The sequence below is a fragment of the Moschus berezovskii genome, chromosome 1, assembly GCF_049115385.1.
Source record: "Moschus berezovskii isolate FMDL1 chromosome 1, NW_MosBer_1.0, whole genome shotgun sequence".
NCBI lineage: Eukaryota > Metazoa > Chordata > Mammalia > Artiodactyla > Moschidae > Moschus > Moschus berezovskii.
Genome location: NC_142460.1, coordinates 74,862,523 through 74,879,528, shown reverse-complemented (window position 1 = coordinate 74,879,528; position 17,006 = coordinate 74,862,523). Strand labels below are relative to the sequence as shown.

General features: G+C 40.1%; 1 protein-coding gene across 1 annotated transcript in view; it reads left to right on the top strand.

Moving 5' to 3' along the window:
• The window catches only part of MORC1 (MORC family CW-type zinc finger 1), a 169,967-nt gene that overhangs the window by 17,733 nt on the left and 135,228 nt on the right, over positions 1-17,006 (top strand). The window contains exons 6-9 of the mRNA XM_088831653.1: positions 2,092-2,182; positions 2,821-2,929; positions 9,191-9,350; positions 11,423-11,528. Of these exons, the coding sequence (XP_088687779.1) occupies positions 2,092-2,182; positions 2,821-2,929; positions 9,191-9,350; positions 11,423-11,528 (466 nt within the window). The remainder of the gene's footprint in view (positions 1-2,091; positions 2,183-2,820; positions 2,930-9,190; positions 9,351-11,422; positions 11,529-17,006) is intronic.

The following is a 17,006-nucleotide window of genomic DNA, read 5'->3' as shown; positions in this document are numbered from 1 at the left end:
CTAAGGTAGTTCTTTAAAAAAGAAGCAACTCTTTTACATGGGTCCAAAAACAAAATAATCAAAACACAGACAAGTGACAAATATTGAACTCTTCAGAAGAAATTCACACTGCAGTTGACAGATGCAGTTGTATTTTAAGAAGGGTCACTGGCGTTGAGAGCAATTCTTTATCAACTTTGGAACTCAAGTGTTGGCTGAAAATAGAATCTATCAGTTGTCCAAGCTGAGCTGGATCAGTCTCAACCTTTGGGAAGAGGTGATGTCCAAACTCTTTGCACTTCCAGCCTTGCCCCCTCATAGTGCATTCCTCACACAGCAATTCTGAGTGGACTTTTTTCTTTTAATAGATGATAGTGATGCCCTTGATTCAAGCCCTTAGTCATTTCTCATTACTTTTGAATAAAATTCATACTCCCCAACGCTTTCAATTTCCTGCATTACTTGGCCTCTGTCCACCTCTGACCTTTTCTCATACCTTGCACTCCCTTGCTTATAGCACCCCAGCCGCACCTGGCTGGCGCTCCATCATTTGAATCTCAAGTCAGAGGACACCTTATGAAGGATGCCCTTCCTGAACATTGTATCTGCAAACTACATTTTTGTTACTTCCCTGTAACATTCTCCTGGTTTTGTTTTCTTCACTTAATCCTCTCTGAAAGGATCTTGTTTGGCCGCTTTGTTCTCATTCCATGACATACAGTTTTTGAGGACGGGGATCACGCCTGTCCTGTTCAGTGTCCTGTCCACATGCTCAGGACTCTGGCCACCATACACAAGAGTCTGTGCAGTGAGATAAAAAACTGTAGCATTTGGCCTTCTACAACTCTGGGTAATAGTTCTGGGTGTACCATTTATCAGTGTGACCTTGGGAAGGTTACATAAACTTGTGAAACTTAAATTTCCTCATCTGTAACACGCAGATAATATCTTCCTTGTAGGCTTGTTGTAAATATTAAATAGGTGGTGCAAATAAAGTATATGCTGTAGTCCCTGGCATATACTGAATGATCAATAAGGGATAGCTAATAGTATCATTATTGATACCCTCATCTAATAGTCAGCCCTTAATAAGAGCATGTGTGAAACGTCCAGTTAGCTTCAGACAAGTGGGGTGGCTTTACACAGCCATGTCACTGCACTATAGCATGTCTGCAGCCAGCCTGACACAGGGTCCTTAGGACAGATCTGGGGCGTGTATTCAGGTAGCCCAATTGGGACACCCATCTCTGTCTTTTCCTTTCCCTGGGAGCGTGCCTGTTTCCTAGAGGTATGTATGTTTTGAAGTTAAGAGGATTCTTTTCCAGAATTCCAGAATACTTGGAGAGATCAGGAGAATAACTCTCAAAGTCAGAAATAGATAGTCCTTCTTCCCCGGTTAGCAACCTCACATGGGGCTGGATAAGGGTCAAAACCATGGAAAAATTACCAGTGGCACAAATAATTATAGCATCTTTAATGTACTAGCATTTATCAAATGGCATATATTGTTTTCTAGGTTGATGCATCATCTCATTTATTCCTTTTATCTTTGTCAACAATTCTGTGATGTGTTAATAGCTCCCATTTAGGGTCAAGGAATGGAGAAGGCACTGGCAAGCCACTCCAGTACTCTTGCCTAGAAAATCCCATGGATGAAGGAGCCTGGTAGGCTGAGTCCATGGGGTCACTCAGTCGGACACGACTGAGAGACCTCACTTTCACTTTTCACTTTCACGCATTGGAGAAGGAAATGGCAGCCCACTCCAGTCTTCTTCCCTGGAGAATCCCAGGGACGGGGGAACCTGGTGGGCTGCCGTCTTTGGGGTCGCACAGAGTCGGACACGACTGAAGTGACTTAGCAGCAGCAGCAGGGTCAAGGAAATTAAGGCTGTACTTCCCAGGGTCACACAGCTAGGTCTCTCTGACCTCTTGTCAGTACATTGCTCTTGAGATCCTGGTCAGAGATTGTGGAGCCTAACAAGGATCATTTTCTCTGTGCTCACACAAGAAGTATGGATCTTCCCTAATATATGTGTGACATCATGACAACTGGACCTCTGGCCAATGTGAAGACTATGTCCTAACCACTTATATTGTCTTTGTCAATTGTAGAGGAAGCGTCAGATATCATTTACTTTGGAACATCCAAGAAACGGTTATCAACCTTAAAGTTTATTGGGCAATATGGCAATGGCCTTAAAAGGTGAGGACTTCTTTCTTATAATGTAAGTATTATTGCTATTGATTATCAGGAGTGATATTTGGTTAAAGGAAATCTTACTAAGAATGATCCAAGTTTGAAAAACTTGAAAAAGATATAAACCCAAAGTCCTACCTTGTTTTATAATTTCCATGCCCAATCTTTACAGCGTTTTAAAATTTAATTCACAAATGGAGGATGAATCTCTTTTTCAGAGATTGGGGACGTAGCACCCGTGTACCGTAATACATTGCATTTCTGTGTTTGTTTCTTAATGCATGTCTTTGCATTGATCTTATATGTGTCCAGAGCTTATGTGATTAGTCTTCTCAATGAAAAGTGAGGACATAAGGCCATGGCCACCTGTGTGGCACCTGCCAGATGATCCTTCTTTGCTGCAACCCTGGACAGCACCTTATCTCAGCAGTCATATCTTAAGTGAGAATGTGGGGCTGGATTAGTTCTAACTCTGCTCTGTTTTGAAAAAAACAAACAAACAAAAAAATCATTCTTATACTCCCTTGCTTAAGAGTCAGCAAAACAGTGGAGTTATTTCAGTGAAAAGAACAATATTGTGCTCCCCTGTCCCTTCTCTCTAATGTTTGAGAAATAAACCATTATATTCTTGATTTTTAATATAGCGGATCCATGAGGATTGGAAAAGACTTTATTCTTTTTACTAAGAAGGAAGAAACGATGACCTGTGTATTTTTTTCTCAGACATTCTGTGAAAGAGAAGGCCTGAATGAGGTAAGGGTTGAGAGTTTCCTTTGGTTTCCATGGTAATAAAGTTATTTTAATTTACCATTTCAGAAGGTAAAGTCTATCATGGGTGCTTTCCTATTATGATTTAGAAATTTAGGAATACATTTGGGAAATAGAGGGTGGCTGGCCATTGTGGGGTCATTGGAGGCCTGTCCTATTGATCTTTTTCTGAGTAGTTTTTCTAATCCTATCTTGTTTTCAGAACATTATTTTTATTATCCATGTACACATATATTCCAGAATAAGAGGCTCCCTTTGGCACTGTGAGATTTTTGGAAGAAGCCTACAAAACATTTCCACCACCTATCCATAAATAGGTTATCACTTTTAAAGCAAATAGAATATTGAATTCAGAAGACTTGGAAAACAACATCTGAAGAAACTGAATGCAAAACAGATTTAAAAATATTACTCTCTTGACCATAATTTTAACTCCCTTTTCTGACCCAGAAACATTTTATTAATTTGCAGTGTTTGAGTTTTAGTATTATGAACATCAGTTATAGCTCAGTATAACAAATACATGTTGAGTAACCATTGTCTGCCCAGCACTGGGTATTCCCTGTGGAAGGTAGAAAACAAAAAGACCACCTGACCATCAGAGTGTTTTCAGTTTAGTCACAAAATAAAGCAGACATGTATGAATTGGATAAATAACAAAATGAAGGTGTTTCAAAAGCATGCTGTTCAATGAGTGTATTGCTGCTATTAGTAAATTGTCAAAAGCAGGATTGGGATGAAGCGATTAGAGAGCCTTGAGTGAGAGAAACGGGAAAAGACCGTTTGCATCTGGAAAGGCTGAAGTGGTGAGAAATGGCGCATGGCAAGTCTCAGACCTGAGATGACTGTGGGGTTTGGAGGATAATATGGAAATATAGGATTATCTAGCAGGAGCCCAGCACGCCTGCTGGCAATGCTGGAGTCTGGCTAGTTAATAGGAATAGTCTAGAAGCAACAGAGAGTAGCTGAGTGGGATTCTGACATGAGGAAAAGCGATACTTTAAGCATTTGTGTTGTACTTTATGTGTGTAAAGGACATGGGAAATTGGGCCAAAGTTGCGATTATAGCTTTCCTAAGATGAGCCATTTCCTTTTTTCTTTTTTAAAAAAGTGAAACCAGTGACCTTCTCATTTCCACTTACATAGTGGCAATGACTTTCAACAAGGTTCGGTTAAGTTGCTCAGTCATGTCCGACTTTTTGCCACCCCATGGACTGCAGCACACCAGGCTTCCCTGTCCATCACCAACTCTTGGAGCCTGCTCAAACTCATGTCCATAGAGTTGGTGATGCCACCCTACCATCCTTTCCTCTTCATTCCCCTTCTCCTCCCGCCTTTCATCTTTCCCAGCATCAGGGAAAGATGCTGGGAATCTCATTTATTTTCCAGTGAGTCAGTTCTTTGCATCAGGTGGCTGAAGTATTGGAGTTTCGGCTTCAGCATCAGTCCCTCCAATGAATATTCGGACTGATTTCTTTTAGGATGGACTGGTTGGATCTCCTTGCAGTCCACAGGACTCTCAAGAGTCTTCTTCAACACTACAGTTCAAAAGCATCAATTCTTTGGTGCTCAGCTTTCTTTATAGTCCAACTCTCACATCCATACATGACCTCTGGAAAAACCATAGCTTTGACTAGACAGGCCTTTGTTGGCAAAGTAATGTCTCTGCTTTTTAATATGCTGTCTAGGTTGGTCATAACTTGTCTTCCAAGGAGCAAGCATCTTTTAATTTCATGGTTGCAATCACCATTTTCAGTGATTTTGGAGCCCCCCAAATCAAGTCTGTCACTGTTTCCCCATCTATTTGCCATGAAGTGATGGGACCAGTTGCCATGATCTTAGTTTTCTGAATGTAGAGTTTTAAGCCAACTTTTTCACTCTCTTCTTTCGCTTTCATCAAGAGGCTCTTTAGTTCTTCTTAGCTTTCTGCCATAAGGGTGGTGTCATCTGCATATCTGAGGTTATTGATCTTTCTCCCGGCAATCTTGATCCAGCTTGTGCTTTCTCCAGCCTAGCGTTTCTTATGATGTACTCTGCATATAAGTTAAATAAGCAGGGTGACAATATACAGCAGCTAACAATGTTAGCTGATTATTTTGATATTTTCCTGCAAATCTCTTTGTAACATGCTTGTATTGTTACTTCTTGATTTGATTTCGGCATTATCTGTTAAACTCCCATTATGAAAGATGAGGATTTATCTATTACTTTTTCTTTGTTCCTATCACACATATACACCCTTCCAATTCTCCACCTTCAATATAACTTGATTTTAATTTTGGTTGTGTCAATATTCAGTATTTTTATTATGAGACTATATAAGCACTATACTGTACACAATTATACCACATCATAAGCTATTTTTCCTTTACCTGTAGAACTTTTTAATTGATAGTTACTAATTATTTGCTTAGTGCTCTGTGTACTTACCACTGTCACTGAATATTTGCTTGGTTTTATGTGTCTTTGTCACTGTGTTAATCCCAGTGGGCAAGCTAGTCCCCTGTCGGACAATTTCACCTGCTGTTTTGTCAGTTCCACTTTCCTGAAAGACTCTGCTCTGCAGTCTTCTTAAATGCTGCCCCTCACACTCCTGCTGTCCGTGGTTGGTGTTCAGCTGCCATCCTGGGATCTGCCTGTGCCATCGTCCTGGCAGTTCTCTTCATATCTCTAGTTCCAGATCATCTTCCCTAGCTTTCTGCCTCTTCTTGGTGTAACACATCCTCCATCAGCTTTCTCAGCAAGGGTGTATGAGGTAAAACATGTTGAGACTTCATATGCATGAAAATGTTTTTCTCCTCCCCAAACACTTAATGATAGTTTGTCTTGATGTTTTTTTCTTCAAGTGAATTTTCTTTCATGATTTTGAAGGCATTGCTCCATTGTCATATGATTTCTAGTGTTGTTAGTGAGAAGTCTGAAGCCATCGTATTTCCTGGGTCTTCTGTGTGACCCATTCTTCTCCCCTTCCCGTCTGTTTTCTGAGGGTCTTTCTCCCCAGTGTTCTGATTTCAGTGTTTTGATTTTGGATGGGTTTATTTGTACCCATTGTGCTAGGTACTTGTTTAATGTTTCAGTCTGAAAACTCAAGTCCTTTAATTCTGTGCAATTTTCCTGTAATATTTGATGATTTTCTTCCATCTATATTATCTTTTCTCTCATTTTACAACACTTGTTCTTCGCTTGTGGATGTCTGAAGATGGTTTTAATTTTCTTATCCTTTTTCTCCCATCTTCCATCCTTAAATTTTTGTTTTGTTTTCTGTGAGATTTTCTAACATTTATCTTCCAACCCTCTTACAGACATTTGTTTATAATCATGTTCTTTATTTCTAAAGAGTCTTTTTAGTCTCTCAGTATTCCTTTTGAAAGATACATAGTTCTTATTTCATATATACAATATTTGTGCTTAGAGCTCTGAAGATACTAACTGTGATTAATTTTTCCCTTGAGATTTTCATCTTCCTCTTATGGTTTTTGTTACCACTGAGTTGCTTTGTTTGTGTTTGTTTATTTGGTCTCTGTCTGTCACATTAGACACTTTTCTTAGATGACTGTTAATCTTGAATACTTTAAGATTAGTCCAATAAAATGCCAATTGAAAGCTCTGAGAGTGTGGGTGGGGCTTGGCAGCCATGCAGGTCGCAATAATACATACTGGGCTGTTTTATTGAGAAATCTTCAGTGTAATTTTCCTTAATGTCTTTCCCTCTGGGCTGGTCAGGTATCTCAAGGAAGACTCCTACAGTCTTATACCTGAAGGCCTAACTGGCAGAACCTGGGAGCCAAATGAGAGAAGAGATCTGCAGTTCTCAGCATCCAATATGTATACTTTCATTGAATCCCTCTAATCTCAGTTAAGGTTTCCCTGGTAGCTCAGTTGGTAAAGAATCTTCCTGCAACGCAGGAGACCCCAGTTCAATTCCTGGGAGGAGGGATAGGCTACCCACTCCAGTATTCATAGGCTTCCCTGGTGGCTCAGAAGGTAAAGAATCCACCTGCAATGCGGGCGACCTAGGTTCTATCCCTGGGTTGAGCATATCCCTTGGAGGAGGGTCATGGCAACTCACTCCAGTATTCTTGCCTGGACAATCCCCAGGCAAGGTACACAGGAGCCTGGTGGGCTACAGTCCATGGGGTCGCAAAATGTCAGATACGACTGAGTGACTAAGCACACAGTCTCAGTAAGGTCACCTGCCAACTGTGCCTTGCTGTTGCTGCTAAGTTGCTTCAGTCGTGTCCGACTCTGTGCGACCCCATAGATGGCAGCCCACCAGGCTACCCCATCCCTGGGATTCTCCAGGCAAGAACACTGGAGTGGGTTGCCATTTCCTTCTCCAATGCATGAAAGTGAAAAGTGAAAGTGAAGTCGCTCAGTCGTGTCCGACTGTTAGCGACCCCATGGACTGCAGCCCACCAGGCTCCTCCGTCCATGGGATTTTCCAGGCAAGAGTACTGGAGTGGGGTGCCATTGCCTTCTCCAGCCAACTGTGCCTTCAGTTCAGTTCAGTCGCTCAGTCGTGTCCGACTCTCCGTGACCCCATGAATCACAGCACACCAGGCCTCCCTGTCCATCACCAACTCCCGGAGTACACTCAAACTCATGTCCACAGAGTCGGTGATGCCATCCAGCCATCTCATTCTCCGTCGTCCCTTTCTCCTCCCGCCCCCAACCTTTCCCAGCATCAGAGTCTTTTCCAGTGAGTCAACTCGTCTCATGAGGTGGCCAAAGTATTGCAGTTTCAGCTGTAGCATCAGTCCCTCCAATGAACATCCAGGATTGATCTCCTTTAGAATGGACTGGTTGGATCTCCTTGCAGTATAAGGGACTCTCAAGAGTCTTCTCCAACACCACAGTTCAAAAGCATCGATTCTTCGGCGATCAGCTTTCTTCACAGTCCAACTCTCACATCCATACATGACCACGGGAAAAACCATAGCCTTGACTAGATGGACCTTGGTTGGCAAAGTAATGTCTCTGCTTTTTAATATATTATCAAGGTTGGTCATAACTTTCCTTCCAAGGAGCAAGCATCTTTTAATTTCATGGCTGCAATCAGCATCTGCAGTGATTTTGGAGCCCAAAAAAATAAAGTCTGACACTGTTTCCACTGTTTTTCCATCTATTTCCCATGAAGTGATGGGACCAGATGCCATGATCTTTGTTTTCTGAATGTTGAACTTCAAGCCAACCTTTTCACTCTCCTCTTTCACTTTCATCAAGAGGCTTTTGAGTTCCTCTTCACTTTCTGCCATAAGGGTAGTGTCATCTGCATATCTGAGTTTATTGATATTTCTCCCAGCAATCTTGATTCCAGCTTGCGCTTCTTCCAGCCCAGCGTTCCTCATGCCTTACATATCCTCTAATCCAGACATGCTTTGTTCCACTCTTTCCAGAGAGTAAATATCCAGTCCCTGTGGAGGAGGGGGAGGAGCTAATGCCAGATGGGGAGCTGGACTACTTGTAGCTCTCTTCTCAAACCCCTACCTCGAGAGCTGATTCATGCCATCAATCTCTGAGACTTTGAGGGAGCTCTGAATTGTAAATCAATCTAGTGCTTCTCATTCTGGCATGGGCTTTGGATTGGTTACTTGGATATGCTGTCATACTTTTCAACTTCTGAAATGCTGATACTGTTGTTCCCTCTGCCATTTGACCCATAATTCTGTAGGGGGCTGAGGTAGATTCCATCAGTCACCATGTTCTGTAGTGGAACATTTTAGAATAAAACTCTTAAGTATACATTTTTGTTTTGTGCCTTTTCCTTATCAAAATGGAATACCTGGGGCAAGTACACTCTTAACCAGTTCAGTTCAGTTCAGTTCAGTCGCTCAGTTGTGTCCGACTCTGCGACACCATGAATCACAGCACGCCAGGCCTCCCTGTCCATCACCAACTCCCGGAGTTCACTCAAACCCACTTCCATCGAGTCAGTGATGCCATCCAGCCATCTAATTCTCTGTTGTTCCCTTCTCCTCCTGCCCCCAATCCCTCCCAGCATCAGAGACTTTTCCAGTGAGTCAACTCGTCGCATGAGGTGGCCGAAGTATTGGAGTTTCGGCTTTAGCATCAGTCCTTCCAATGAACACCCAGGACTGATCTCCTTCAGGATGGACTGGTTGGATCTAGTGTTGTATAATTTGACTGGATGGTAAATAGACTAAATGAGGGTCAGACAAAAAAAAAAATGATGGTTTTTATTTCTGTATTTCGTAGTAAATTGATGTGTTTTTTTTTTTTTAATAGGTTGTGGTTCCAATACCTTCATGGTTAACAAGAACCAGAGAATCTGTCACAGATGATTCTCAAAAATTCTCAACAGAATTGTCTATAATTTATAAATATTCTCCATTTAAAACTGAAGCTGAATTGATGCAGCAGTTTAATGTGATCTATGGCAAATGTGGTAAGATCATCACAACCCTGAAATTTTAATGTGGAAGTGTTTGTTTTCAGTGTCATACAAAAGACTGTAAATATGATTTCATACTTGTTTCTATTAAAATGCCATGTGGAATCTCATATGGGGCAGTTATTCATTTTATTTATATAAATTTTGTCTTAGAGAATCCAAACAGGAATAACTCTTAAGTCACTGGCCCTGGGAGAAATGTTTGTACTTGTAAGAGCCTGGTGAAACCAGTTAAGGAGAGTTTGACACAGGCTATGGTCATAGGGAATCACAATCTCTGTGCCAGAGACAATCTCTCTCCCCATCTCTCTGCGTCAGGAGATGCTTTACTACAGCATCCAAGACTAGATGATCCCAGGGTTTATAAAAGAGTTAGCAGTTTATAAAGTAACAAGTCCAGGCTTCTGTGCCAGTCTTTCTCCAGACTTCTACCACTTTTCATTTCTAGAAGCAAAAAGGTTCCTGCTTTAGAGAAAGCTGTTTGCATTCTGCTTTTTCTAATGTTAATGTGCAAAATTCTATTCTGTTTATATTAAAATTCTGTTTTGTTATGTTTATAGAAAATTTCTCCTCTAACTTGTGGCAGTTTGTTTAAAAGTAATGTTTTATATCATCCTTTTCCCTTTCTCATAGACGAAAAATAACGGCACTTAAATATTCATTTCATTAAGATACATTGTGTACTTTAAGGATGGTTAATGTATAATCTCTTTAGTTGCTTTCTAATTGTGAAATATTGATATATATATATCAATATATATATATACTGCTGCTGCTAAGTCACTTCAGTCATGTCCGACTCTGTGCGACCCCATAGACGGAAGCCCTCCAGGCTCCCCCGTCCCTGGGATTCTCCAGGCAAGAACACTGGAGTGGGTTGCCATTTCCTTCTCCAATGTGTGAAAGTGAAAAGTGAAAGTGAAGTCGCTCAGTCGTGTCTGACCCCCAGCGACCCCACGGACTGCAGCCCACCAGGCTCCTCCATCCATGGGATTTTCTAGGCAAGAGTACTGGAGTGGCTTGCCATTGCCTTCTCCAATATATATATATACTACTGAAAGATATACTATTTCCTGAACACTTTTCTAAATGCTTTATAAAAATTAACTCATTTAATCCTCAAAACAACCCTTGTGTTTTAAGTGCCTCATGAGCTCTATCATATAGATTAGGAAACTTACCTGAAGTCATTGTGATAGTAAATAGTTGGTCTAGGGTATTGACACATGTATTTAGGCTCCCAAGTCCAGATTCTTAGTCACTCTGCTGTTCTCCCCTCCATTTTAGTTATTACCAATAAGAAAAGTGTAATTGGTTGTTCTTCAAATTTCTCGGACAGTGCTGTTTGTCTTTTTATTATAATCAACTTTATAAACAATTTGGATTGTTTTTGTTTACTGTGCTTTAGCGCAGGGATCAGCAAGCTAGGGCTTGCAGGTCAAATTGGCCCCGTGGCTGTTTTTCTTAATTAACATTTACTGGAACATAGCTGCATCATTCATTTGTGTATTCCCTGCAGCATCTTTCATGCTACACTGTAGAGCTGAGTTGTGAGTAGTTGTAAGAGGCCTGCAAAGTCTGAAATATTTGTTTTCTTGCTCTTTACAGAAAAAGTTTACCAATACCTCTGTTAGTGTCTACTTCATATTTATACACATTTATACAAAAGCAATACTTCATATTTATACAAATGGTAAAAATTATGTACACTGATTTCATTTCTGGCAATGAGAGTTTTGCCTATAATACAAATTTGGCTCAGGCTTCTAACAGTTTTTGTAATGCACATTATGAGCAGAATCCACACTGAAAGACATAAGAAGTTGAATAGTTAAAAAGAAGCACAATGCTATAGAAACTCAATGCTCTTTGGCAGAAAGTGGAATTTGCTATAAGACATGTGTAAGACATATATATTGGAACTTACCAAGGCATTTTATTTACTGAAGTACAAAAGAAAATTTAGTCTATAGCAGGCTTAATTCCCTAGGTGAGATAATAGCACCATGACTGATGCTTAGTGTAGTTAAATATTGACAAAAGTCAAACATCTATTTTTCCACTAGGTACTTTGCTGGTTATTTATAACTTGAAGCTTCTGCTTAGTGGAGAACCTGAGTTGGATGTCAAAACTGACAAAGAAGATATACTGATAGCTGGAGCTCATGAAGAGTGAGTAATATGAATGTTTGTCAGAACGTGTGTCAACAATGCCAGTGAACTGGGGTTAGGAAACCTGCATTCTGGTTCCAGGTCGGAGGCCACTGGGCCTCAGCATTAGAGCCGTTCATTTTACCCTAGTTACAGACAAAGTATGTTAGGCTGGACCACTGATTCCCAAATCTGGCTGAGCCTGTGAGACAGTTTCTTGAGAAGTACAAGATCCTGTCTTATCCCACATCTACTGAGTCAGAATCTCTGGATATCAAGCCTAGGAATCAATATTTTTCATATATTTCAGAGGTGATTCAGAGGAATATCACCGAATGACAGCTCAGAATGGTCCTATGAACTGCTTACTTGCAGTTTATAAATAAATAAATGGATATTCCTTTTTCTTGGCTATTGGGGATCCATAGGGAACAGAATGAGAAATTAGTCGGGGGCATGGGTGAAAAAGTGTGGAGAAATATGAAATAGTGATTAAACCTAGATTTCTCTAAAGTAACTTTGTATTTCAGTTTGTGTTTAAAACTTATTAGCAGACAAATTGGGAGAGTAGCCCTGACATGTATATACTACCAAGTGTGAAGTAAGTAGCTACTGGGAAGGTGCTGTATAACACAGGGAGCTCGGTACTGAACACCAGTCTTGGTGTCAAGACCTCAAATGCTGGCATGGGAGGAAGGCTCAAGAGAGAGGAGATGTATGTAAACATATAACTGATGTATTTTATTGTACAGCAGACATGAATATAACATGTAAAGCAATTATATTCCAATAATAAAAAACTTTTAATGAGAAGAAGAAGGAATGAAAAAAGAAGGAAAAAAAAGCTTATTAGCTTAAACCTTTATTCTGTTAGTGTCAGAATGCTACAGTTAGAAGGGATTTTAAAAGAATTTAATCTGGACTGATTCATTTAATGAACAATTGTGGTTCAGTAGAAATATAGTGAAAGCCAAAAATTTGAACAATATATGTCATCTTAAATTTATGAGTAGCTACATTAGGAAAATTAAAAAGAAATGGGTGTAGTTAATTTAACAATGTTTTTATTTCATCAAGTATATATAAAATATTATAATTTCAATTTCAGTATGCAAAATATTAAGACATTTTCCATTCAATTTTTTCCATTCCAAATCTTTGAAATCCAGTGTGGTTTACACGTGTACCACATATCAACTTGGACTAGTGCTCAATAGCCACATATGGTCAGAAGCTACAATATTAGACAGTGAAGTTTTAGACTAAGATATGGACGGAGGAGCCTGGTAGGCTGCAGTCCATGGGGTCGCTAAGAGTCGGACATGACTGAGTGACTTCACTTTCACTTTTCACTTTCATGCATTGGAGAAGGAAATGGCAACCCACGCCAGTATTCTTGTCTGGAGAATCCCAGGGACAGAGGAGCCTAGTGGGCTGCTGTCTGTGGGGTCGCACAGAGTCGGACACGACTGAAGTGACTTAGCAGCAGCAGCAGCATTGACCAAATAACCCAAGTAAGCACATCAGCTTAGACAACTTTTTCTTTTTCCTTGGAGGTGAAATTTTGAAAGTTCTTCTCCCAGTTAGAGACTTTAACATATGATAACCCACTTTAAATTATCTTTTCTATATTTTTCTAATGTATTTTTTTTCTCATCTCATTCTAAAATGTGGAATTCTCATTTTACACAGAAATGAAGGGTATTTTTTTTTTAATGTCCAACCTAATTACTGTTCTACAAGTGTTGGGAACCCCTTTGCCAACATTAATATGCCAGTATCAGAAAGGGTGCCCAGAACTGTTACTGGCACCTTCATTACTGTCTCCTCCTCTCTTGCTGGCCTTGTCCTCTACTTAAGAACTGGTTCCAAAACCAGTATTTCATACTACTTAACAGCTTTGAGCTCAAATTTTCAAACAGTTATCTGTCAGAATGCCTTAGCATTTCAACACTAGCATTAGAAAATAATATATTATTAGAGGAATAATTTGACAGCTAATTCTTTGGGAAAAATTGCTACTGTTCCCAGATTGTTTAATGAAGCTGCTGCTGCTGCTGCTAAGTCACTTCAGTCATGTCCGACTCTGTGTGACCCCATAGACAGCAGCCCACCAGGCTCCCCCGTCCCTGGGATTCTCCAGGCAAGAACACTGGAGTGGGTTGCCATTTCCTTCTCCAATGTGTGAAAGTGAAAAGTGAAAGTGAAGTCGCTCAGTCATGTCCGACCCTTAGCGACCCCACGGACTGCAGCCTACCAGGCTCCTCCCTCCATGGGATTTTCTAGGCAAGAGTACTGGAGTGGCTTGCCATTGCCTTCTCCGTTAATGAAGATAGAAGCTTCTTAAGGCATTTGCTGTGCTGTGCTTAGTTGCTCAGTCATATCCGACTCTTTGCGAGCCCATGGACTGTAGCCCCACAGGCTCCTCTGTGCGTGGGATTCTCCAGGCAAGAATACTGGAGTGGGTTGCCATAGTCTCCTCCAGGGGTGTCTTCCTAACCCAGGGATTGAATCCAGGTCTCCCACATCTTAGGCAGATTATTTACTATCTGAGCCACCAGGGAAGCCCTCTTAAGGCGTTTAGGCAGTTAATTACAAAATAAAGAAAATGGATCAGACCTAGGAAATATACAATTTCACTTTGGAACATTGACCACCCTGCAATTTTTTATTTGATTGATTTTTCAACAAAATTTTTCATGTTTCAATCACAAGAAAAGTTTTCTAAAGACAAGGATGGGATTTTATGAGGAAGGATTTATTGTAAAGTGGTGGCATAATTTCTGTACCAAAGATGCAATACATTTCATGGTTTCTTTTGTAAGTAGTCGCTGGTGCCAAGTGGAGAGAGCAATACTACTTCCTGGGGAGGCAGTAATAATGCCACAGTTTTCTCTTCTAAAAAGTCAGTGCATTCTGACAATAACATCTAATTCTTCTTCACTAAGGGATTAGTAGAACTATTAAATCTTGAGGCTGAAAGATTGCATATGGTCCAAGATGAATCTTTTTCTGACTCCTTTTCCATTTATGACTTCTGATCTTTGAACTTCTAATCAACTACAGTTTACATATCTTGGTTTTAAGAATAAGTGGTTTGTAATAAAACAACTTTTTCACTACTTCTTTCTATTCTGGCTATTGTATCTCTTTGAAGCCACTGGACATGATTTGACATCTGTCCAAAAACAAGTTTCAAGGTTTTGAACTAATTTTCACCTTTAGTTTTAGATGGTGTGGTCCTGCCAATTCTGAAAATAATTTAATTCTCTACAATAGGAATAGGAAAACCCAAGCTTTCAGGCTTCGTTTGGCTTCAGAGAATGATTTTCTGGTATAGTTTATTTTCTTCCAGTTTTTCTTATTGTAAAATCAAAAGTAAAATGATATTTTAAAACTTTTTAAGGAAAAGAATTTCTATATCATAATTATTAATTTATATTTGTCCATTTTAGTGTTTTTAAGTGTAGTTTCTCATTTTTCTTTTTTCATTTACGATTTACTTCTAAATTTTATTCTAAGTTATATTTATAGTCTTAATAAGCCTTGTTTCATGATTTCTTGATAAGTGGCCATTGCATTGATTCATCATAAGTTATATAACAATTCCTGCATTTTTGTATAGTAACATAGTTCTCAATGTTTCACACTATTTGTGGGTAATGTTGAAATAAACATATTTGTAAACATATTTTTTTTATTTTTTGAATTATTTTCTTAAGACAGATTCCCAGGAAGGGAATCGGTGAGTTCAAAGGATCTGAACTTTCATACAGTTTTTGGGACTATTTGGCATCACCAATATTTTAATTTATTATTTTAAACTTAGGAATCAAAATCCTTCATCATTCTACCTTAGGCTGAGGCTCTAACAGTAGTAATCTGACCATTGGTAGGGCCTTGTTTCAAGATGACAGTAGCCTCATGAAAATTTCATTAAGTGTGATATTCAAGCACAGGGCGATGGCTTGTACTTTGGCAGTATCAGTCTAAAGATGAACTGCTTTCACTTAAGAAAAATTATATGTAGGTATGTCACAGTCATCTCACAATTTCAGAATGCAGATGAGGCATCAGTTCAGTTCAGTTCAGTTCAGTCACTCAGTCTTGTCCGACTCTCCACGACCCCATGAATCACAGCACGCCAGGCCTCCCTGTCCATCACCAACTCCCGGAGTTCACTGAAACTCATGTCCACAGAGTCGGTGATGCCATCCAGCCATCTCATTCTCTGTCGTCCCCTTCTCCTCCCGCTCCCAACCTTTCCTAGCATCAGAGTCTTTTCCAGTGAGTCAACTCTGCAGAGCACATCATGAGGAACGCTGGGCTGGAAGAAGCACAAGCTGGAATCAAGATTGCCGGGAGAAAGATCAATAACCTCAGATATGCAGATGACACTACCCTTATGGCAGAAAGTGAAGAGGAACTCAAAAGCCTCTTGATGAAAGTGAAAGAGGAGAGTGAAAAGGTTGGCTTGAAGCTCAACATTCAGAAAACAAAGATCATGGCATCTGGTCCCATCACTTCATGGGAAATAGATGGAAAAACAGTGGAAACAGTGTCAGACTTTATTTTTTTGGGCTCCAAAATCACTGCAGATACTGATTGCAGCCATGAAATTAAAAGACGCTTACTCCTTGGAAGGAAAGTTATGACCAACCTTGATAGTATATTAAAAAGCAGAGATGTTACTTTGCCAACAAAGGTCCATCTAGTCAAGGCTATGGTTTTTCCAGTGGTCATGTATGGATGTGAGAGTTGGACTGTGAAGAAAGTTGATCGCCGAAGAATTGATGCTTTTGAACTGTGGTATTGGAGAAGACTCTTGAGAGTCCCTTGGACTGCAAGGAGATCCAACCAGTCCATTCTAAAGGAGATCAATTCTGGGCGTTCATTGGAAGGACTGATGCTAAAGCTGAAACTGCAATACTTTGGCCACCTCATGCAACGAGATGAGGCATACGTTTGCATTTAATGTGTGATATATTAAACTGGAGCTTGGATCTGTGATTGTGGTATGTGGCGAGTGCAAGAGAAGATCATGCAGAGTTGTAGCTATAGAAAAAGAATAGTGTTGAATTATATCATGTTAAACTTAGGCAGAGTTCTCGAAAGGAAAGAAGATGGCATGAAATATAGCTTTGTAACAAATCAAAATTTGGACCAAAATGGAGGAGCTGGAGAGGACTGAGAATACTAAATATTAAAGAAATAAAAGTGAACTAATAACAGAAAACAAGATGTCTCTTTTGGGTCTGTTTAGACAAATTTTTAAAAATTTATTATCTATTTTAAGCTGTTCTGAATCTTTGTGTGGGCTTTTCTCTAATTGAGGTGAGGGGGGCAACTCTCTAGTTGTGTTGTGGGGGCTTCTGTTTGCTGTGACTTCTCTTATTGCAGAGCACAGTAGTTGCGACACTTGGGCTCAGTAGTTGCAGTTCCCAGGCTCTAGAGCACCGGCTCAATGGATGTGGTGCATGGGCTTGGTTGCTCTGCAGC